This window comes from Vicugna pacos, chromosome 22 (genome assembly GCF_048564905.1).
Source record: "Vicugna pacos chromosome 22, VicPac4, whole genome shotgun sequence".
Taxonomy (NCBI): Eukaryota; Metazoa; Chordata; class Mammalia; order Artiodactyla; family Camelidae; genus Vicugna; species Vicugna pacos.
In genome coordinates this window covers 23,872,741-23,897,377 of record NC_133008.1, presented here as the reverse complement: position 1 = coordinate 23,897,377, position 24,637 = coordinate 23,872,741, and the positions used below count along the sequence as shown (strand labels likewise).

At 41.6% G+C, this 24,637-nt stretch overlaps 1 protein-coding gene across 4 annotated transcripts in view; it reads right to left on the bottom strand.

Annotated features, from left to right (window-relative positions):
• Window positions 1–2,829: 2,829 nt before the first annotated feature.
• ADGRE3 (adhesion G protein-coupled receptor E3) overlaps window positions 2,830–24,637 on the bottom strand; it is a 47,124-nt gene continuing 25,316 nt past the window's right edge. For 3 of the 4 annotated variants that reach the window (XM_072947511.1, XM_072947512.1, XM_031689506.2), the window contains exons 8-16: window positions 19,589–19,773; window positions 17,364–17,531; window positions 14,793–14,990; window positions 14,285–14,520; window positions 13,741–13,807; window positions 13,426–13,517; window positions 11,620–11,788; window positions 8,133–8,228; window positions 2,830–6,074 (exon numbers count right to left, since the gene is read on the bottom strand). In XM_072947511.1, coding sequence (XP_072803612.1) covers window positions 6,006–6,074; window positions 8,133–8,228; window positions 11,620–11,788; window positions 13,426–13,517; window positions 13,741–13,807; window positions 14,285–14,520; window positions 14,793–14,990; window positions 17,364–17,531; window positions 19,589–19,773 — 1,280 coding nt within the window. In that variant the 3' untranslated portion in view covers window positions 2,830–6,005. The remainder of the gene's footprint in view (window positions 6,075–8,132; window positions 8,229–11,619; window positions 11,789–13,425; window positions 13,518–13,740; window positions 13,808–14,284; window positions 14,521–14,792; window positions 14,991–17,363; window positions 17,532–19,588; window positions 19,774–24,637) is intronic. The other variant, XM_072947514.1, reaches the window with a different exon arrangement.

Sequence of the window (24,637 nt, the reverse complement as noted above, 5' to 3'; positions counted from 1 at the left end):
TGTTAGCTCTTGCAATGTTAGAGCTTCTCAAAATGCCAGTTCATCGTGAGGTCCTCGCTGACTGTTAGTCTTCTGGGGCCACCATAATAAAGTGCCACAGACTGGCTTAAACAATGGAAATGTACTGTCTTGCAGTTTTGAAGGCTGGACGTCTGAGAAAGGGTGTTGGCATGGTTGGTTTCTGGTGAGCCCGCTCTCCTTGGCTTGTAGATGGCTGTCTTCTCTCTGTGTCCTCACAAGTTCTTCCTTTTGTAAGTGTCTGTGTCATAATCTTTCTCCTTTTAAGGAAATCAGTCATGTTGGATTTGAGCCCACCCTAAGGACTTCATTTTGATTTAATTACCTCTTTAAAGACCTTACCTCCAAATACTGCAACACTTTGAGGTGCTGGGTCTATGGACTTCAGCATGTGAGTTTTAGAGGTGGGTGCAATTCAGCCTGTAACATCCACTGAAAGCCAGAGTTACCCCTCCCAGCCCCTGTGCCGATCAAAAACATGCCCTAGATGGCTGGTACTACCCCCGGCTGAGCACAACTCAACACAGCAATCCCTTTGGATAATCCCTGAATTGTCTCCAGGGGTGGGTACAAACCAATCAATTTAGCATTCAACAAGCTAATAGTAGATTCATTCCTGTTTTGACTGAGAACAAGGCGAGGAGGCTCTGAGCAGGGGAAGCAGGGAGTTGGGTGGTATTGGTGTTCAATTCAATTCCTGATCCCCGTGTACTTGTCTCCTCCCACCTCCACACCTTCCCCCAACTCATCGGTATTGAAGCTAATTCTGCATACAGCATAGACTACAGAGTGGGTGGAGATCCTGTTCTAAGCCCTCCACCCAGGGGACCTTTGGCCCAAGCAACTGTTTATCTGGGGCCAGGGGAAGTTCCCCCATCTCAGAAGAGGAAACTCCCATTGTGTGTGTTGAGAAATGGAGAAGCAGAAGGGCTGTGGTCACATCTCTGAGACAGGCTGAGGGGCAGTGGTCCACAGTAGAGCCAGTCCAAACCTATCTGTCTTCTACATCTCTCATGACTGTCTAATTTCAGGTAGAGAGGAAAATGTGAAGAAGGTTCTCTTTACCACTTCGGGTCCAGGGGACCACAGGTTGGGCATTCTTGGTGGTTTTAAAAAAATGCCACAGTTTATCAAGCATATATTGTGCACTAGATGGATACAGCAGCTCTCATTTAATTTTCATGATGATTCTGTGAGGTTGGAATAATTATCGACCCCATTTTATAGCTGGGAAAACTGAGCCCCAGGGCGGTCTCATAGCTTGTCCATTGTGTTGAGTGGATAAGTAGGAGAGCTGGTTATTTGGATTCAGTCTGTGCCTCCAATGGTCGATCTCTCTCTGTAGCACCCGCTGCCTTTCAAGGGACTGTAAACCTGAATTATCCCTGAAAACTCTAACCCTGTAGCTCGTGCCTCAGCTGGCAGTTATGGGAAAGAAACAATATGATGTGGAAGAAAGACATCCTGGGCTGAGACAGGAGACCAGGAGGTGGGTGCTGGATCCGTCCATAACGGTCTGTGTGGCTCTCCGGGGGCTACAATGATGCAGATGAGGGGTGATGGGGACCAGGGGGCGAGGCAGAAAGAATTCTGGATCTATTTTGAAGAGACAGCTAATGGGATTTGCTGATGAATTAGATGTTCGGTGTAAGAGAAAGAGAAAATTAAAGAATGACTCCACGGTTTTCAGCTCAAGTAACAGGAAAGAAGGAGTTATGGTTACTAGAGATGGAGAATAGGAAAGTGCTTACACAAACAGCACACTTAAATTTAGGTTGTTCATGAACTCCTGCTGAGTTCTTAGGACTTCTCTTGAGTCAAGGATGGAATTTTGTGTGTAGCAGATGTGGTCATGCCCTACTTATATTCTTAAATTTTTTTTTAATTTATTTTTTTATGTTTTAATTTTTTGGGGGTAGATAATTAAATTAATTAATTTATTTATATTTGTTTTTTAAAGGAGGTACTGGGGATTGAACCCAGGACCTCGATGCATGCTAAGCATGTGCTCCACCACTGAGCTATAGCTGCCCCCCACTTCTGCTTATATTCTTGACCCTCCTGCTTTCAGTGATTTCTGATGGCCAGCAGCTGCCACTGGAGTCCACCTGATCCGGCAGATGGCAGGTGAGAAGTGCTGGGGGGAAATGCTTCCTAGGACAGTCCTCAGCCAAAGCCGGTACTTGGTGTGTACATACCCCAGGTCCCTCACCCCTCAGGTGAGTGGACCCTGAGATGCATGTCCTGTGTGATTTCGCAGCGGTGTCTGCTGAGAGTAAACTCCCATTGCCTGCTCAAGAACACATCTTTGAACACATCTTGTGCTGGCTGCCTTTTTTCTCCTGCTGCACTTCTTTGCGACCCTGCTGGTGTTTCCTGGGATCGCCTCCAAGATAAACTCGAATTCTTGTCTCAGGGTTTGCTCTTGTGGGAGCCCAAACTAAGACACTATGGGACAGGAGAAGACGAGGTTGCAACACGATTCTGGTTGCCTGGGACTGAGGGGTTCCTGGGATGTAGGGCTTTCAGTGCCAAATCTGGGAAAGTCCTGGGCAAACTGGGGTGAGTTGACCACTCTTACAGGAGGACAATGTGGTGTTAGGGAAGCCAAGAGAAGAGAATGCTTCAAGAAAGGAAAGGGGATAATGTATACATAGATAAAATCATCACATTGTACCTCTTAAGTATATACAATATTTATTTGTTAATTATATCTCAATAAAGCTGGAAAAATTAAAAATACTTGATTTAAAAAAAAAAACAGAAGAAAGGAGGACCAACAGAATGAAATGTGACCCCAAGTTCAACTTAGAAAAGCCAGCGGACTTAGCACTGAGGAAGCATTTGGAACACTGAGTCATTCTTGGGTGTGCTGGAGACAGAAATCCGACTGCAGCGGGCTGAGCAGTGAGGGGTGGGAGGGAGTGGGGACAGAAGAGTATAAACTTTTCTAGAATTTTGGCTGTGAAGAGAAAGAGAGAGAGAGAGAATGGTTATTGAAGCAGGGAGGACTTTTTGGCTAGAAGACACCTGAACATGCTTCCTCCCTACTCTTTTAACCCCCTCCACCCATAGTAGATCTCCTGGGTCTCCCAGATTGATTTTTTTTTTTCCTTCATGATTTTCCTTTTGTGGCATTTTGCTCTGTTTCTTGGGGTGTTTTCCCCACTAATTTGGCTCTTGATGGTGATCATCCTCTTCTTTAATTCACCCAGCAAAATTTATCTTTTTATTTATTCCCTCAAAAATATTGTTCCATAGAGCATTTTGGTACTATACCTGAATTTCCTTACATTCTTATTGCTATTATTCTTGTTTAAAGTTCTTCGTCTGCTCCAGCAGCTCTATTTTGCTGGATGACAGTTATACTGGATCATCCTCTTTTCAGCTGCTGCGACCTGTCATGGGCTGTCATTTTCTTTGGGGCTCAGATATGGGGGTTGAGAACTCTAAGCAGTGGCAATTTCCCAAGTGATGGAAGGAGATGGATTCTCCATTCCAAGGGGTCCATGTATGTACTAATTAGGTGTGCAGAGGTGTCTCCTTGCTCCTCAGTTTCCTTGCTTTCTTCTAGATTCAGAAGCAGGGCTCATTTTGGAATTCTTGGGGGCCATAGAGATAAGAAACACACATGGCCGTGATGCTGACTTCATCCCAGGAGGTTCATGGACCCCTGTGGGGCAGACTCTTCTGAGGATGAACTGTGTCTGATTTTCACCCAGCGCACTCTTCATCTTATCTTAGAACTTTCCACCTGGTACATGGGGGAGAAATTTCAACCCCAGATTTCCCTTTGGGGGTTCCCCAAGAGATATCACTCTCATGCCCACTCAGCTGCCATGGGTCCCAGCAGACTTTTGGTTCAAAGAGGCAGCTACACAATGGTAGAGAGCAGAGAGGAACTGAGATGTGTGCAGGTGACCATTTTCCTAGAGTCTGCCATCTCTCTTTCTTTAGCACAGGGCCAGAAAACTGCAGCCTGGGGTGGTGGTGGTGTTAAATCCTGCCTGCAGCCTGGTTTTGTATGGCCAGTGAGATACGAATGGTTTTTACACTTCTAAAGTGATATACTCATATATCCCTTTACACATATATCACATACATATATTTTGCCTGTCTATCTATATACATCTCTCTCTCTCTCTCTCTCTATATATATATATGGCTTGAAAAGTCTAAAATATTTATTATATGGCCTTTTACAGGAAAAAATTTGCTCACAAATCTTTAGCATATGTAAATGCCACTGGAGAAGAATCAGGAGAAAGGATGTGAGAGAGGTGGGGGACTCAGAAGAGAGAGGAGATAATAAATGGAGAAAGGTCACCAAAGAGGCAGGTGGGGACAGGATCCAAAGCAAAGAAGGAGAGGTTAGCTTTTAAAGAAGAGGAGGAAACCCCTCTGCCGTTGAGGAAGAATGGAGGAGGAGACCCTAGGCATCAATGGGGGAAGCAAGGATGGGTATGGATGTGGGTAGACTGTAAGGGATGTCAGAAAGTTGAGGGAGTTTCTGTCAGCTGGTGTTTATTTTCTCTGTGAAGTAGGAGACAATGTCTTCTACCTTATCTAGAGAAAAGGGATGCAGACTGAGGAAAGAACTGAAAAACTGGAACTCCTCATGTGGGGAAGTTGACTAGGGATGGGAAGAGTGAATTCCAGGTAGCCTGGAAGGTCTTGTTTAGATCAGAAAGCATGCATTTGTAGTGGTGCCTCCCTGAGTGATTCTGGGATCTCACTGCCTTGATGGAGAGTGGAGATGAGACATAGTTGGTTCATAAGGAAGGATGCTTTGGGCTGCAAGTAACAGATTATTTGACACAAAGTGGTTTAACAAAAGGTTTTTGTTTTACATATGAAAAAATCCAAGGGTTGGTTCAGCAACACAATAATTTCTAAAAGCCCAGATTATTTCTATCTTTGCACTCTTCCATCCTTTCATCCATGATATCTTTTCTCCAAGCATCATATTATTATATGATAGCAGCTAAAACTAAGAAGTCATAGGCAGGCTCTCCTTGAACTTGTCTTGGGTTGAAAAGGAGAAAAAGTATGTTCCAGTAGGTGTTTCTTATATCTCAATGGCTAGAATTGGTCCAAATGCCTATCATAAACCTTCTAGCAAATAGGAATATTATCAGGGTTTCTCAGCTTCAGCACTACCAGCATTTACGGATGGATAATTCCTTGCTGTGTATGTGGACACTGTCTTGTGCATTGTAGGATGTTTAGCAGCATCCCTGGCATCTATCACTGAGATGCCAGTAGCATCACCCCTTACCTCAGTCAGGATGACCAAAAGTGTCTCCAGACATTGCCAAATGTCCCTAATGGGGGGTAGAAATCACCTCGAGTTGAGAGTCACCAGGCTTAGAGCAATCTCAACTGACCCCCTGAGCCCAGGCACATTGCTGTCCCAAATATGAAAACAATCAAGATTCTGTTAATAAGGAGCATGTGATGGTGGTGATGGCTGCTGAGTGGACAACACACAGTACCTGCTATGACTGGATCAGTCCTGGATTTAGGGTTTCCTAGGTATGTATAGAATCAGAGTGAGGAAGCAAAGGTGCTGAAAGTATGGGTGAGAATCATTTGACATGGTTGGTCACAAAATTTAGCTTGGATAAGAAAGGAGGTAAAGCTGATGGTTTGGAATAAGCTGACGGTTTGAGGGACTGGATGAGCTTCAAGAGCGAGTTTAGGATGAGAGAGACTAAGAACCTGAAAGAGGTCCTTGAAGGGGGCTTCCTCATTTACAGAAAGTCCAGGGAGTACTTGCAATTGTCATGATTTGGATATCTGGGAACAAGCCTTGATTGAATACATCATAGTGAAGAGAAATCCAACTGAACACACATTTACTGAGAGCCCCTTATGAAGAACAAACACTTCAGGAAGTAAAGGTTAAACATTTCCTCTCCAGGGATGTGTAATGATTCTCCTGTCCCAATCTTCATTCTTCATGATATCAACCAGATCCACAGGTATCACTTTCCATGTGGTATTGAATGTTCTAGTTTTAATATTTTCTCTTCACTTGCCCTGGAAAACATCCCCTGCCACCATGAAAGATGTTAGGTTAAAGGTAGATGTAAGGATAAAACAAACAGACAAACAACAACAAAACAGAGAGAAACAGTAGGGATGGGTTAAAGACAGAAAGTTCCACCCAGCAGGCAAAGATGGCATGATCCTAGCATTCTGGAATCCTAGGACAGGTGTGGCCTTCTTTAGCTTGTAGCGGGAGGACTTCTCAAAAATCCAAGATGAAGAATTTTTTTTTTGAAAAAAATTTTGGATATGTATCCCACTTTAGAATTTCAGCTCCCTGGATGTTGCTTTTTGTCCATGAAGTTAGGCTAGACTCAGAGCTCCTTGAAGGCAGGCACTGTGATGGTCTTGTTGCTTTTTGTATGTCCATTCCCTACAATAGTATCTGACACATTGTGGAATTCAACAGGGTGGTTTAGAAGCCTCAGACCCCACAGGAGAACAAGTATCTCCTGCAGCAGCCCATGAGGGTAGGAGTACCTGGCTTAGTTATGAGTCACTGTGTGCAGGAAGTTCAAAGCCATGCCTTCCCTCCTCATATTTATAGTTCACTTACAGAACTTCCTGTCCAGCCAATCGTGACTCCCCCCATTAACAGTATTGCCTACTTATACAACTGGCCTTCCAACGTTGCCATGTTTCTGGGGTATAGAGCTAGAACATTAACCCAAGACCAAACTTGCCCATAGAGGACAAAGAATTTTGTTAGCTTTTTACTTATACTCTGTGCCTAGAAAAATAAAAGCTTGTGAAATTCTTTTAATTAAAGCAAATGTATTTCTTAAATGCAGCTACATATTAAATGTGTAATAAATATAAAACAGATCATAAAAATATAAGATATACATTTCCCTTTTAAAAGACATATTCGTCTTACTCAATGTCCACAATGTTAAGAAACAATAATAAAAAAGTTTCCTTATTCATTTTGGGAAACCAGAAGCTGGAGTGCTGGCAGCTTTGGGAATTGTTTTGAATTATCTGGCAAACATTTCAAAGGTCACAGCCAATGGTTAGTACTTTCCACAATTTTACTCTTACTGAGAATGATTAAACTTAATATCTACAACTTTTTTCCCTGATTAGTTGACATGCCTGCCCTAAAACTTTCTTTTCCTGATTCCATTTTCCTCTTGGTCCTTTTGGAAAAAATTAGAATGAATTCCCCTTCCCTCCCTCCAATATGGAATAGAATTTTCTTCAGTAACTGCTGAAGAAAATCCCATAGTTTCCTCAAGAAATGTAGAAATCCATGTATCATAAATTTCTCAATTTTGTTTAGCTTAAAAACAACAGATTCTAAGGCTCTTTGGCTAGCAGATGTGGGAGGCATGTACACAGAAGGCATAAAACCAAATCGGATTGGGAGAATTTTTATAGATTATGAGCTTTGGAGTCCATTCGACTCATCTAGTGATGTCTCCTTACAAGTATATTCTCTCATTTCTCTAAAAGAACACATACAGAACAACGGTGGAGAGAAGTCTCAGATAGTGCTGGAAGCTCATTTCTTAGCGCATCGATCCTGAGTTAGCTCAATGGAAGAACAGATGAAAACCAGCAACCAAGTTCCTGAGCGGTTCCCTCTCTAACAGGACCATCTGTTCTCCCAGGAAGGCCCTGTGATTATAGGCACTCCTCCCCTATAATTATGTAGAGCATCAGAGGTGGGGTCCCTCTTCTGGCACCCTTTCCAGGGTATTCACCAACTCTATTGGGCTCAAGTCCACCTCTCTATGAGATAATGAGATTTCAGGGGGTGATGACCACTCTGCTATGTCTATAATTCTAAGTCTCCCCCTAAAGGAGCTTACTTTACATGGTCGTGGTGCTGGGGATTTGCTTTACCCATACTTAATTTGAAAGACAAGGATATATGCAAAAGCCAGCTTAAGCACTGTTAGTGAGCTGGGAAGAGTCACTGAATGAGAAATGCAAACCAGGTCATCAGGAAAAGAGCTCTTCCCCATACCCTGCAGGAAAGGGAGCTCATACTAAGACAAGGGGAGGAAGCTGGGGGTGTCAAGGAGTAAAACATTAGAATAAGTCACAAGTCCTCTTACCTCACTGGGTTTTGAATCAGGGCCAAACCTGCTGGAAAGTGTATGAGTCTCAGACTCAGATTTAGATTTTATGATCTCTCTAAACCACTTTTGGACCTGGAACATCAAAGGAAATACCAGGATCATTTTTTGTTAATATTAGAGAAGAGAAAAGCCAGTGAGTTAGGAAGAGGACAGAGACATTTTGAAAAAACTTTTCCTACAAAATGTAGTCTATACATTAAATGGACTTATTTAGCCTTAAAAGGAATGCAGTTTTGACACGTGCTACAACATGGATGAACCCTGAAAACATTACACTGAATGAAATACATAAGCCAGGCACGGACAAATATTGTGAGATTCCACCTAGATGAGATCTTTACAGTGGTCAAATTATGATACAGAAAGTAGAATAGTGGTTATCAGGGGTTTGGCAGGGGAGAATGGGGTGTCATCATTTAAAGGGTGCAGTGTTCCAGTTTGGGATGACTGGAAAGTGATGGATGGTAGTGATGGTTGCACGACAATATGAATGTATTTAATGCCTCTGACCTATACGCTCAAACATGGTTAAAATGGTAAAATTTATGTTACATAAATTTTACTGCATTTTTTCATATTACAGAATACATCACTGTTGTAGAAAATTAACAAAATATGCTTATGCAAAGGAAGAAAGCAGAAGTCACACATAATTCCTCAACAGAGTGAAAGGTCAGTGGTGGTGTTTTGGTGGTATCTTTCCGTTTGTCTTGGTTTGGGGTCCCCCAGAAGCAGTATCTGAGACAAAAGTTCAAGTGTGAAAAGTTCATTTGAGGGGTGATCCCAGGAAACACCAGTAGATCAGAGGGGAAGTGAGATAGGGAAGGGAAAGCAGCTAGTAAAGGGTGCATAATCCTTTCCACTCTGGACAACTGGGGTTCAGTCCAACTGAGGGGCTCTGGAGACAGCATAGGGCACACCTCAGAGTCATCCCACATCAGAGACATGGGAGCTGGGGCATCTGTCTACCAGCTCCCATCAGTCATTGGTCGATGGCTGGTCTCAAGGGCCATTATTCTTTGGAACCATCAGCTTGCTCTGTGCATGAACCAGGCACGTCCTATGGGTAATAAGAAGCCCACAGGCACAGAGTCACAGATGTTTGCAATAAGCAACCCTGGGCATGTAGAACAGAATGTCAAAGGGATGGGAGAGGGCCACCAACAGCATCTGCTATGCTAAGGTTTCCAACTCTGGCTCTATTGGCATTTTAGTTGGATCATCCTTTGGAGTAGGTGCTGTCCTATGCACTGTAGGATGGTTAGCAATGTCTCTGGCCTCTACCCACTAGATGCCAGTAGTGCCCCTCCCCCTAGTTGTGATAATCAAAAATGTTTGTCCTCCCAGAGGTGGCAAAATTGCTTGAGAATAATCGGCACTTTTCCATATACCCCCTTACCCACACGTAAATAAATATATAACAATAACATAAGCAATGAATATTTATATACACTATATAAACAAAATGGAACCCTCCTGGAACAATATTCTGAAACTTGCCTTTTCATTAATATATTTTGAATATCAAATAGTCTTATACATGGACAAAAATTAACATTTGAATGTTCTAAGCCTAGGCGCATCCTTTGCTCTCTGGGGAGTGTCTGCTCTGTTGGCTCAGTTTCTTCCTCTTCCTCCTCCTCCTTCCTTTCCCAGTTTGGTATTTTGGAAGTGGAGATACAGAGTGAGGAAGAGGGAGGGAGGGAGGGGGTGAGGGAGAGAAGGGAGGAGGAAGAGAGAGAGGAGGGCGAGGATGAGGAAGTGGAGGATGAGGAGGGGGAGGAGGAGAGGAAGAGGAAGAAGAATACCAGGAAAGAAAGAATATCAGTCAGGACATGTTTTGCTGCAGTAACAAACCACCACCAAATCTTAGTGGCTGAACTTAACGAAGGAGTCCCTGGACTGCGTGTCCTCTTCATGGTATTTGAGAAGTACAAAGACCTTGAGTGATTTTGTATTTCTTCTGGTTGCTGGAATATCTTTATTTGGCCACTGTGTTTCATGGCCTGGACCACATGGATCCCAGCTTCACTGGGCTTCCAGTATTTTACATTATATTTCATGGTGGCACAGCATCCTGTTCTAAAGATGCAGAATAACTTAGCTAAATCTATGTAAAGTATGTCAACATAGTTCAGTACTATACAGTAGAGCTGCGTCTTGCTTGGGGTTCAGTTCTAGAGCCAGCATGCAGTCCACATTATCCCCAAGCACCCCTTAGCAAGACACCATCTTAGAGGCTTATCGCAACAAGTCCCAAGTGTCATTCACACACTGTTCTTTTGTTCAGCTACAGATACATGAATTGACTTGTGTTTAGTAGCCATACTGAATACAAAATATATATCTTGAAGAACAGGACGCTCACACTATGAGATGCTTCAGGAACTGAGATGAATAGAGGGGAAGAGTACACATAAGTCACTGTGCTCACTCAGGTGCATACATCCGCCGAGAAGAGTTGCTTACAGTTTTCTTTGGCTGGATAGGTAAGCTTTAGATGTTCACAATGAGATGGATGGATGGACAGAAGGATAGGTATGTGGGTAGATATGCGATAACACAAATATAGCACAATGTTACTTACTGTATCTAGGTGGTTGGTATGTATGTGTTCACTGCATGATTCTTTAAATTTTTTTGCATGTTTGAAAATATTCTTGATAAAATTGGAAAAGCTATCTTATTATGTAATTTCATCATAGAGCTATTAAAGCATTAGTAGAGAGTCTATACCATCACATGGAAATGTGTTTAAGAATTCATGTTAAGGTGGGGTGCTTTATTGATCTCAGTTACACACTCCCTTATAGTAGTATTACACACTTAGCTTCACAGTGGATGGAGTGTTTTTATCCCATTGACCTTGGGCTTGGACATAGGACCTTCTTTGGCCAATGAGATATTGGTGGAGGTGATGCAAACAGAATCACAAGGCCTGAGATGGCCTTGTTCAGTAGGGCATGCCTTCTTGTGATTTTGCCATTGTTATGAGAAGAACTTATTTTGGGGAGCTGCTCCCCTTTCTTCCAAGCCTCAGGATCACAAAGAGCAGACATGAACACTATCTGCATCCTGGAGCCCAGCCAAACTGAGCTGAACCCTAATCAACCTATAGACTCAAGAATGAGAAAAGTAAATATTTGTGCTTAAGCCACTGAGATTTTTGAGATTGTTTGTTACACAGCAACTGATAACCATTGCAAATGGGAAAGCTGAAAAAAAAAAAAACAACCATGATATTTCCTTGATGTAGCCATTATTTACTTTCTGAAAGCCATTAGTAAGTTGATGTATTTTACAATCAATAGCATCTCACAGCAGAGAAAATATAGGTAGTGTTTACACACAGCTCACAAGCTCATATGAAAATTTAGAGCACATGGATTTAAATGTTCATTAAGCTACTAACCTCCAAATTTTTCTTAACTTTAAAACAATAAAGGGATAGGTCAATGTTTACCTGCTGGCTGAAGAGGCAGTAGACCAGGAAAATAAAGAATCCCTGAAGGCTATTGATGATGGTGAAGAGGTAAGCCATGACACGGGCAGCTGGGCCCACCTGCAAGATGCCCAGAAACCACGTGCAGCCCAAGATGAAGACCTGAGCTATCGCTTTGAGTGTCAGCATCCTGAGGGGAGTAATAATTAATAATGTAAAAAAGCTAATAATAGACATGAACACTTCTATAGCATCATTGTTGATGGTAAGGATTCTGGAGCTAGAATGCCCGGGTTTAAATCCAAGCCAGTGCTAACTAACTGTGTGACCTTGGGCAATTTACCTTTCTGTAACTCAGTTCCCTCATCTTTATAATAGTCCTATTTCATAGGGTTGCTGCAAAGATTAGATGAGACTTCAACATACATAGAGTATTTAGGACAGTATACAGAACAAAATTAGTACCATACATACATAAAGCATTCTAAAAAAAAAGAAAGATAAAGCTTTTTATCTTTCTCTCTATATATCATGTATAGATGAGGGGGTCATATAATTTGTTATTCAGACAGGGAGGCTTTTTAGATAAAAAGGGGTGCCACTAATAATTACAATGCATCAATAAACATAAACTGGGACTGTCCTAAGCAAACTGAGATGTAAGGTCACCCTACTTGTGTATCTATGTGTCCTTAATTTTATTTATTTATTTAAATGGAGGTTTTGGGGATTGAACCCAGGACCTCATGCATGCTTAGCACATGCTCTACCACTGAGCTCTATCCATCCCCCATACTTCCTTAATTTTGAAGTATAATACTACATACTGAGAAAAGCTAGCTGAGGAAGAATCTGTGTCGTGCAATGCTGTAGTATGTATGCCTGTCTATTCTATAGAAAATGCACAGAAAAAGGCCTGGGAAAATATCACATATGTCATATCACACATATTATATAGTTTGTTATCCGTGGCTTCAGTGGCAATTGAAAGTATCAGGAAAAGCGAGTAGACCACTTTTACTTTTAACTTTATATTTTGAAAACTTCAAAAAAATTTAAAACAAATGTGTTATTTTTGTGATTAAAATGAAAACAACAACAAATCACATGTTCAAATTAAACTGGATGCTGCAAAATTAAAAAAAAAAATACTCACAGCTCCTGATTTTTTTGAAATAGGATTATAAAAAATACACTTTAACTTAAATCCTTCCCAAACCTATTTTCTCTTGGGTTGTGTGGCAAAAACTGCTGGGTTTTCCCCCCCATTCTCCTCTTTTTTTTTTTTTTTTTTAGCGTTAGATCTCTTCTCTTTTTGAGATTTATCAAGGACGCATGGCTACCGAGTTAGAGGCTATATTGCTCAGCCTTCCTTGCAGCTAGGTGTCACCATGTGACCAAGGTCCAGCCAATGAGATGTGAGCAAGTGTGGAACTTGCAGCTTCCTTGTCAGTGCCTTCTCACGGATAGAATACTGATAAAGACAACTTCCTAGGGGATGGTGGGGCAACAAAATAGAAAGAACTTGAGTCCCTGGATCACCTTGTGGAGCAGAGCTTCCCCCATTAGCCCTGGATTGTTCATCTCTGGATTGTGACATGAGAATGAAATAAAATTCTACTTTACTCTCTTTTTTCGGGTCACAGCAGTTTAGCTTGTACTCTGGCTAATACAGAGTCTCATTAATTGTGACAGTGGGAGATGGCAGTGGCCTTGTTAGTCTAGAGTCTGGTTGTGGAGCGTATGTTTGTGTGAATATGTAGGAGGGACCAGGAGGAGATGAGTAGAGGAAAAGGGGGTTAGAAAACAACCTTTACCCCATTTTACCTTATATTCTGGATGGTTGACACTTCACTGTTGAGAGAGGAAAGTTTCCTTTTCAAAATCCATAGAACCAAGAGGAAAAATATGAAATTCACCTGTAGGAATGACACAGACCATGTAGAATACAAATTATAATGTACCATGTCCCCTGTAAATTGCATACAACTCCTACTTCCCTGCACAGGGGTTTGAACTGGTAACAGGTGGAAAAAACAAATCATACAACTGAGAAAATATAAGTTCCTTGTGCTATCTTGCACCTAGCATGTCTGGAGCTACTTCTCAGGTCAGGGACATCAGAGTCACATATTTACTCACGCAAATAATGGCACAGACGGGGCCAAGGAAACCCCAGACGAATCCCTGATCTGGGTGGAGCCAGCAGCTGAGAACAATGGGAAAAGGGACACAGAGATCAGAGAAAGCACATGAAATGGACATGAAGTGACAACTTTTCCTAACAGAGAACTTTTTCAGTGTCTCCTGAAAGGTCAGCTGGTGACAATGCAGGCTTTGATTGCTCACTACTGTGTGTTAATGCTACATTAAACATCTTACAAGCACAGTCCTGGTGAATTTTCACACCAGGATTGTGAGAGTGGAACCATCCTTATTTCACTAATGAAGGGACTGAGACTTGGGGGCTCGTGTTACCAAACTATGGGAGAGAAAGCTGGGACCTAACTGCAAAATTCTCTCCTTCCAGAACCTTCCACATTATCTTTCCCTGCTTCACTGGGAAAGAGGTGAGAGCCCTCACACCCAAGGGGAAAGCAGAGTGCATTTGATGTGGGTGTCCCAGTCGTCACCATGAACACTTCCCTCCAATCTGTCCACTGCACAGGGTGAGAGTCAAGCTCACCGATCAGGTGTTCCATATAGATTTGGCCTGGATGCTGCAGAAATGGCCACAATCACAGCCGGGACTCCGTAGCCCACAGGGAACATAAACCACTTCATGAACCTGTTCACACCAGAGTAGTTGACCACCGTCAGGTTGCGCGCAGTGAGGAAGAGGTGCAGGCCCTCCAGCAGCATCCAGGTGAAGGCAGCCAGGTAGAGGTAGTGTAAGGCGCCGGCTACGATGGCGCACAGCACCTGGGGAAGGAGGGAGGTGTCACCAGGCGGGGCTGTCAGGGTGGAGCATGGCCTGAAGACCTCTCTTTTACCCTGTCCTTGAGTTCAGAGCACCTGATGTTAGACCAAGGTCACTGCAAATACAGGTGGTTGATAATCAATGCCAGCACCAGGGCACCACTCCTCCAACCTCCTTCTGGGACCCAAGGCCATCTTATTAAGGTGTCTGATGGCTCCATGAACTCAGCATCCCATAGAGCAGGGCAAGGAGTCTTCTGGGACTCCGTCAGTACCTTGGGCTCGGTTCGGTCGATGGCTGTGAGGAAGAGCAGGTAGGCCAGGAAGAGGCAGATTGAGAGCTGCAGGTGGAGCGAGGTGCTGGTGTTCCGGATGGCTTTGCACAGCAGGAAGGTGAGGGCCGCCAGGAGGAGGCACAGCAGAGAGAGGCTCAGCCCCACGTAGGTGATCACAGTCAGTGCAGGATCCTCCTCCTGGGACCCAGCAAAGAGGAGACCACAGTCACACTTCCCTGCTCTGGGATTGTACTCTACCCCCTCTTGTGATGCAGCATCCCAAACATAGCCATGAAACTGGATGATAGAGAGTGTGGGAAATGTCTGCTACACTAAGTCTTTTCCCCCTGCTTTATTGAGGTATACCTAATACACAGAATATTGTACATACTGAATGTACACAATTGATGAGTTTGAACATACCCATGATATCACCCCCTCAATTAAAGTAATAAATGTAGGGGAAGGGAAATAGCACAGTGTTAGATCGTATGCGTAGCATGCACAAGATCCTGGGTTTGATCCCCAGTACCTCCATTAAAAAAAAAAAGACACAATAAACGTCAGTTTTCTTTCTTAAAAAAAAAAAGATAATAAACATATCCATCACCTCCCAAAGACTTCTTGTATCCTCTTGCTTTATTTTTTTGGAGGTGGAGTAAGAACAGTTAATAAGAGATCTACACCCTCAACATGTTTTTAAGTGCACAGCACCATTTTGTTAACTATAGGCTCTATGTACTGCAGATTCAAGTTGAAACGAATGGACATGCCAGACCAAGCCTTGCACCCAAAGAGATGTGGGGAGACCCGTGTAGCAGAGGCTGTCATCCTCCTCACACTCACTAGTCCATGGACATTTACCCCAGAAGCCATTCACAACCGCCTTCTCCCCCAGAGGTAGCCCTGATCCTTTTATGATAAGCAATTCTTGCTTTTTCTTATAGTTTTACCACCATGTTGTATTCTCATGCAACCCCTGAAAATGTACCTGTTTTTAAACTTTATATAGATGGAAAAGTACTCTTTTCCACATAGTCATCAGAAACCTCTTAACAGAGGCTCTGATATCTTGTAGTTAAACCATCTCAGACTTGCTGCTTCCTCATCGCCCTAGAGGATCCCTCATGGGATTTTCTATGCTTCATCCCAGAAAAGTAGCATTGCTTTTAATAGCTGCCCACAGGAGACAACCTAGATACCCATTAACTGTAGCATGAATAGGCACATTGTACTACAGTCACACAGGGAAATATTATACAGCAATGAAAATGGATGAACCAAGGCTATGCTCAACTCATAAAAGAATTTTGTAAATGTAATGATTAATGAAAGAAGCGTTTTATGTTTAAAACTCATTTTAGCTTCCCCACTTCCCTGTGTAATGGGAGAGGTCAGAGATTTCCACCATGTGTTCTGGGGGTACCTCCTCCATCTCTGCAGGGAGGAGTGGGATGCAGGACTTTCTGTGTGCTGTCACCCAGCCTAAGTCATCAGTAAGTCCTCTGACCCCACCTCTAGGATGTGTGTCCGGTCAGACCTTCTCCCACCACCTCTGCTGCTGCCACCCAAATCCCAGCCACCATCATCTCTCTACCAGTCCACTCCTGCTGCACCATCATCTATTCTTGACCCAGGAGCCAGAGGTACCTTCTAGTAACATAATTATGCAGCATCTCTGAAGGAAATACTCTATTGCTCTCCCATTGCAAATCGAATGAAATCTAAATTCTTGACCATGGTTTGTCAGACCATTTCAGGTCTGACATTTTCCCTGCTTTTGTCTCTCCAACCTGACTTCTAACGCTTCCCTCCCATTCCCTGTGTTCCAGCTGCACTTCTTTGTGGAACACACCAAGTTTGTCCTCTCTCACGACCTTTACACATACATGTATCTCTTTTTAGGATGCTCTTCCCGGAGAACTTTCTTCACTGAGGTAAAAACCCAAATAATATAAAATTAGTCATTTTAGAATGTGTAATTCAGTGGCATTTAGTACATTCACGGTCTTGTGTAACCATCACTTCCATCTATTTCCAAAACATTTCCATCACTCCAAAATAAAGCCCCATGCCCATTAAGAAGTTACTCCCTATTCTGTTTCCCCCAGCCCCTAGAAACCACCAATTTGCTTTCTATCTCTATGCATTTGCCTATTCTGGACGTTTCATGTAAGTGAAATATGGTCCTTTTTGTCAGGTTTCCTTCACTCTGCTTTTTTTTTTTTGCGGGGGTTAGGTAATTAGATTTATTAATTTAATTAATTAAAAAAATTTTTAATGGAGGTACTGGAGATTGAACCCAGGACCTTGTGCATGCTAAGCATGTGCTCTACTGAATTATGTCCTACCCCCAGCATATGTTTTTGAGGTCCATTCCGCATTGTAACACTACTGACTTAATAGTCAGATTTCAGCTCGAATATTTAATTCTCCTCTAGCCACTCTGTCTAAAGTAGCACACAGTCACTCCAGATGCTCAATCTATTAAACTTTTCTTTAGAGTACTTATCACCATGGAGCAGGGCCTCAAAAAGGATTAGCTGGAGGAATTAAAGGTTTACATCATACCTGGCTGTCAAAGGCCATGAGGACAGCGAAACTGGACAGGTGGGTGCAGTTGCACGTGGTGTGAGTCTTGTTCGCTTGTATCAGGACACAGCCATCCCTGGACCAGTGGCTGCCCTCCTTTGTGCCTTTCCAGTAGACGCAGAAGGTCCTTTTGATATGGGGCTTCATCTGAAAATAGAATGGACTCATCATGTTCTTTCTTGGGAGGGACAACTCTCAGAGAGTCGGTCTACGCCGGCGGGGTGCAAATTAGGTGACACTTGGGTTAGGAGAGATCAGGTGATTTCTATTTCAGGTGAAGAGGATGATCACCAGGACACCTGCCTGCAAAGTCCCAGCTCTATTGGAACTCCACATAACAGGAAACAAGACCACCTCTCTGTCTCTGGGAGCCAGAATTTTGCAAGACGTGATTGGTTTCAAGACTTGGTCTGCCACCATGGGAGTCAAAACAAACAAACAAACAAGAGTGTGAGTCTCATCCAAAGTTTTCTCCCCAATACTTTCTAAGTCAGATTTCTCTGGTCCCTTCACATCCGTTCTGCTCTTGACCTCTTACAACAGAATAATTGCTCATGAGATAACAGGGGTAGTGTAGGAAGACTCATCACCAGGACAGAGAATAAAGTTAACCTCCAACCTCTTCTTTTTGTCTCAAGAGCATCACTTCAGGAGGCCAAGTTGATGAGTCACATGCTCCCCAGATGTCTGCGGGCTTTATCTCCTTTGATAATCCCTGGCCCATCCCCAGATTTCTTTCCCTACTCCCACTGCCCCATACCATACATCAAAAATTCCTGTCCTAGATTTTACACATCAAATAGAGAAAACCTACCTCTCCTCACCTTCCCCTACTTAATTCTTTATTTTCTTAAAAATTAAAAAAATTAATTTGATTTTTTCCCCAGCGTTATTGAGATTTAACTGACATACAACGTTGTGTAAGTTTAAGGTATACAATGTAATGACTTGATACATGTATATATTGCACAATGATGATCACAACAAAGTTAGTTAACATCCATCACCTCACATAATTACGATTTTTATTTTGTACTGAGAACTTTTAAAAGCTACTCTCTTAGCAACTTTCAAATATACAATACAGTAATGTTAGCAAGAGTTAACTAGAGCCATCGCTGTCTCCAGTACATCCCCAGAACTTATTCATCTTACAACTGGGAGTTTGTAACTTTTGATCATAATTATCTCTCCCACCTCCTGTCCCTGGCAACCACCAATCTGTTGTTTGTTTCTATGAGTTTAGTTTTTTTTTTTAAGATTTCATGTATATATGAGATCATACAGTATTTGTCTTTCTCTGTCTGACTTATTTCATTTGGCCATAATCCCCTCAAGGTTCATCCATGTTGTCAGAATGGCAGGTTTTCCTTCAACTCTTACTTTCTAAACAGAGCGGGTTATGTCTAACAATTAACCCTCCTGCCTCTTCAGAGTTTGGGCAGAGGTTGTGATATTTGTACTAAAGTTTTGCACTATGTTACCACTGGGCAAAATTGGGCAGAGTACACATGATTTCTCTTATTATACCTTACAACTGCATGAGAATCTACAATTCTGTCAAAATACAATTTTAATTAAAAAAAAGAGTTTGGGCAGAGAATGGGAAAAAGCAGTGGATTAAATAAAAAGTTTTTCTTCTGACTGAGTTATACAGTCTTAATAATTAATTCTAGGCTTCTGTGTGAGAATGAATATTATGTCTCAGTTCAACTTTCACAGACGTAGGAGGTACCTGTAACTAAAATAATTCCATGCACTGGAATGACGCTGCCCAAGAGAAATATGTGAGCCACTTACGTAACCTGAAATTTACTGCTACCACGTTAAGAAAGGAAAAGAAACAGGTCAAATTAATTTTATGAATATATTTTATTTAACTCACTATACTCAAAATTATCTTTTAATATGTCAATATAAGAAAATACATGTAATCAATATAAAATTATTGAGGTGTTTAACACATTGTTTTTCTTACTAAGTCTTCAACGTCTGGAAATATTCAGTCTAACTCCAGAAATAGAGTCTTCAAAATTTCAATTCGGACTCGCCACATTTCACATGCTTAATAATTACAGTTGGCTTCTGGCTATGATGTTGGTTGGACAGTGCAGGTCCAGAACCACTAACTGGAGAGTACATGCAAATTGTTTGGACTAACATCCACGAATCCTAAGCAAGTTCAAATCGCAGCTCTCACCTACCTTCACGTGCTGAAAACTCAGAATCACAGTCTGGGAGAGAGATACGTTCCTTTCAGGCCCAACAGCTGCGCTCACTACCTGGGAGTTCAGATAAACTGGATCTTTCTCATTCGTCTCTTCAAAAAAAGTTGCATTTATGATGTTCCCAAGGGAAGAGTATGAAATGAAGGCAACTGCACTAGGACCTGAGAAAACAGAACAACGGAGTCTTTAAAAGTGCTACCATTCCTTCTGTCCTCTTTCCTGCCCCGCATCTTCCAGGCTCCTATGATCGCCACTTCCTGTGCTCAGGTGTCCCTAAGACGTTCACTTTCTCATGCCTCTTCCTACCCAAATATAACTCTTCCTCAAAGACCTAGCTCCAGCCCAGACTCTGGCTTGGGACGTCTTCCCCAGAGCCTCAGGCAGCTTGAGATGCTTCTTTCTCTGAATTCATATTTCAAGGGCAGTCCCTGCCTTGCCAATGAAAATTCAATTTTCTGCTAATGATTTCCTGTGAAGTGAATTCTATTTTTCCAATAAACGACTTGAGTGACTATACAGGATGCTTCATCTGGAAACCACAGGGCTCCCAGCACACTGCCAAGCATGTGGGAAATGGTGAATTCTTTAAAAACATCTTTATTTCCTAAAAAAGTTTAACTCATATTTCAAACACTCAGAAAACTATTGAAAAAGACATAACAGACATTTGCAAGTTAACATTTTAATATATGTTATAGTTATAGAGTTTTCTGTTTAACATATATTATATTTTTGCCATATTGGCTTCAGAATTATTTTTTAAAGATACAAATTGTTTTTAAAAACTTATTCTGTAATAGCACAAGGAACTATGTTCAATATCTTGTAATAACCTTTAATAAAAATATGAAGATGAATATATGCATTTTATGCATGACTGGGGACCTTGTGCTGTACACCAGAAATTGACACCTTATAATTGATTGTACTTCAATAAAAAATTAAAAAAAGAAGAAGAAATAAGGTGTTTTAGATATGAATAAAGTTCCCACTACAATTTCATTCTCTTTCTTTCTTCTCTAGAAATAACCACGGACATGGTGTGGAAGTATAGCCTTTCCTTGAATACTTTTGTAATTTTATTACATATATGTTTCCATTATAATATACAGTATTGTTTTCTCTGTTTAAAAATTCACATAAACGTATCCCATGATAGGTACCCTTTTGCAACTCTCTCTTGCCACGCCAGATAATATTTTCGTGACTTAGTCATAGCAATACATGTATATTTTGTTTATTGATTTCAGTTACTGTAGAATATCACATACTGCTATGCCACAACTTACTTGTTTGTAAAAATAAATGATGTAATTTTGATAAGAAAAAGAGAAAAAAGAAAATGAAATCTATATAAAATTGTACCACTGAGAGATAACCACTGTCGGCGTTCTGGATTTTTTTCTAAGTATATGTATGTGTATCAAATATGTCCAAGATTTGTTAATGGGAAAAATATACGACTAGTTTCCCTTCAGATGGAGAGCTGAGTATTGGGGATTATCTGATTCTATAGGACTGTTGCACTTTTTATTGACTTTCGTATTGCCAGGCAATTTCACAACTCTGTAGGCAAATTGATAGTAGTGGAAATAGTTCTTTCCCGAGACACAAAAGCCTTTTTCTAGTAGATGTGTAGTTGTTTTGTGTTATAGACAAACACTGCATTGTATTGCCCTATAGGATGTTAACCGCTTTTTGCATATGTTAGTGTTATTTAAAAAACATTCTTTGGGGGGAGGTAATTAGGCTTATTTATTTATTTATTAATGGAGGTACTGGGGATTGAACCCAGGACCTTGCACACGATCTATACCCTCCCCACCGTTAGCATATTGATTTCAGCATTTGTGACTATTCCACATGTGAGTATTTGTGTGCGTGTGTATCTGCTCTTTGAATTGCCTTTGAGCTTGTCTTAACATTTTATTGGTTCCCAGATTAATCAATGAGTTGAATATGATCTTTGATATGCATTCATTTATATTTGCCTGAGAGTCATTATTTACCCGTTTGAAAATGGCATATGTGCGTATAGACATACGCACACACATGTGTACACGCACATATATGTGGGTCAAAATAAATAAAGGCTTTCACAGTGTCTCCCCTCTTCTCACATTCTGAGGCAAACTTTGTGTTTGTGGCCCTGAACCTCTTTTTGTATTGAATTGGCTAAAACTTGGTAAACAAGAGGAGATGTTAAAACAAAGAGAGGCTAAGCTGATTTACAAAAGAAAGGACATGGATCTACCCTTAGGAGAAAAATTGGGTGGAGGGGCAAAGAAGAGGCAGATAGAATTTCGAGGGAGGTAGAAGGGAGAGAGATTGGGTCAGCCATAAAAAGGAAAAATGAGGAACAGTTGGCCCTGTGTATCTGCATCTGCATCTGCGGGTTCTGTATTCACAGATTCAACCATCCTTGGATTGAAAATATTTTTAAAAAAATTCCAGAAAGTCCCAGAAAGCAAAACTTGATTTTGCCTCGTACCCACTATTTACATAGTATTTGCATTGTTTTAGGTTTTATAAGTCATCTAGAGATGATTTAAAGTAATGGGAGGATGTGTGTAAGTTGTATGGAAATACTATACACTATTTTATATAAGGAACTTGAACATTTGTGGATTTCGGTGTCCTGGGGGTCCAGTCCTCTTGCGTACTGAGGGACGACTGTAAAAGGAAATTGGGTAAGTGTTGCCTTTCCACTTCCTCTGTTGCCTCTTGAGGAGACTTCAGTAATGACTGACTTCTAGAATTGGTTTGTGTTTCTTTTGGATGAAACATAATGTTGAGACTGGACCCAAAGAAATCCACTTACAGCTGGATAACACGAATTTCTACCTTTATTCTGTTTGTATCTAATTGTTTCCTCTCTCTCTCTATATGTACAATAAGCCAGATCTAGATCTAGATAACATATATAGAAATCATTATCCATCCATCTGTCTATCTATCCACCTATCTAGGATCTATCTATCCATTTAGTCAAAAAAAATTTTTTTTGGTGGAATGCCTACCATATTCCAGACATTATTCTGGGGACAGTGAGGGGCAAAATAAACTGAGTTTCTCCTCTTATGGGTCTCACTTTTTGCTGCAGGATACAGTCAAACAAATATAGACAAATAAAGGTATATATATCAGAAACTACTCAATCCTATGGAGAAAATTAAGCATAATAAGGGGGCAGTGAGAGATGGGAAGGTCCTATTTTAGACAGTTTCCAGACAGCAGAGTGAAGAGAGGGAGCACTTCCAAGAGCAGAGTGCTCTAGGAGGGGGAAATAGCAGGGGCAAATGCCGAACACGTGAACGTGCCCAGCTTGCTCACAGAGCAGCAAGGAGGCCGGTGCAGCTGAAGCAGAATTAGGGGGACAGTGGGAGGGGGTGAGGGCAGGGCCGTGATGGGGGCAGATCCTGTGTGGCCTTAGGGATCTTGGAGAGGGTTTTGCTTTTATTTTAAGCCAGTGGAAAGCTATTGGAGGGTTTTAAGAAAAAAAATGCCATAATTTAACATACTTTAATAGGCTAAAAAATATGTATATATTTATCATTTTTAAATATATTAGAATATGCACATAACACAGATCAGTAGTGTTAGGGGCTGACATATGGCTATTTGCAGGAGAAATGCCAAATGATTTTAACCCAAGTGTATTTTTCTTGTTTTATGGATTAGAAAGTAATGGATTTTAATATTCTCCTAAATGAGAAGTTAAGGGTAATACTTAGCATAATTTGTGTTGACTTTGTATGTATTCTCTAGTGGGGTAAAAAAAAATTCATAAAGTTTTACAGCTTTTTGGCAACATGCAGCCAAATGTCATGATGTGTGCTTGGTAAAAAATTGTTGATTTTTCAGCTAGGTACTTTTACAATGTTCTCACTGTGCTGAATGTGAAATAATGGCATTAACTGTGTTCAACTTTTAAAATATATTTATATATATGTATGTGTATATATAAATATTTACAATGAACATTAAAAGTATTATGGGCTGAAGTATGTGTCCCCTCCCCAAATCCATATGATAAAGTCACAGGACTTCAGAATCTGACTGTATTGGAAGACAGGGCTGTCAAAGAGGTGACTGAGTTAAATGAGACTGTTAGGATGGGCTCTAATCCAATCTGCCTGGTGTCCTCATAAGAGGAAATCTGGATACACAAAGAGAGACCAGGGATGCATGCAGACAGAAAAGACCATGTGAGGACACAGTGAGAAGGTGGCTGTCTTCAAGCCAAGGAGAGAGGCCTCTGAAGAAACCAACCCTGCCGACACCTTGATCTTGGACTTTCAGCCTCAGAACCGAGGAAATGAATTTCTCGTGTTTAAGCCAACCAGTCTGGTGTTTTGTCGTGGCAGCCCTAGCAGACAACGTATATACACATACATACACACACCCCCGTAATGTGTATACATATGGATACGTGTATCTGTGATAACATGGTAATGAACATACTCTCATGTCAATAAATATTTGTTATTGCAGCTCCTGAGAAGTCCACAGGACAAAGTGGTCATATACAGCAAAGACTTAAGGATCTAGGGACAAGAACCAGGTTTCTGGATCCAAATCCCAGCTTTGCCACTTACTAGCTGTGTGGCTCATCCTACTGGAATAAATCCTTCAACAGGTTTTGCTAACAAGTCTTCTCTGGCCTGGCTCCAGGGAGGAGAAGTAGGTAATTCACTTCTGTTTCTCTGAGTTAACAGCAGTTTCCACTGTCAGAACGAAACAGTGGTAGGTGGTTGGAAGACTCCGCAGGTGATAGATCCACCTGATCTTACGCTTGGAAACTGCTTGTTTTTGAGCTGCAATATGCCGGTGTAAGAGCAAAATCATAAGCAGAAAAGGGAAGAGTGGCTGTCAAGGTTTCCAGGGTCCGTCTCTGTGACCTGGGTTTGTTCTCTGAGACGGTTTATAGGGAGAGGAGTCATGTGATTGCACATCTGGGATTACCTACGATTGTACATCCCAGTTCACACTGGTGTCCTGGTGTAATTTTATAGCACCCCCTTC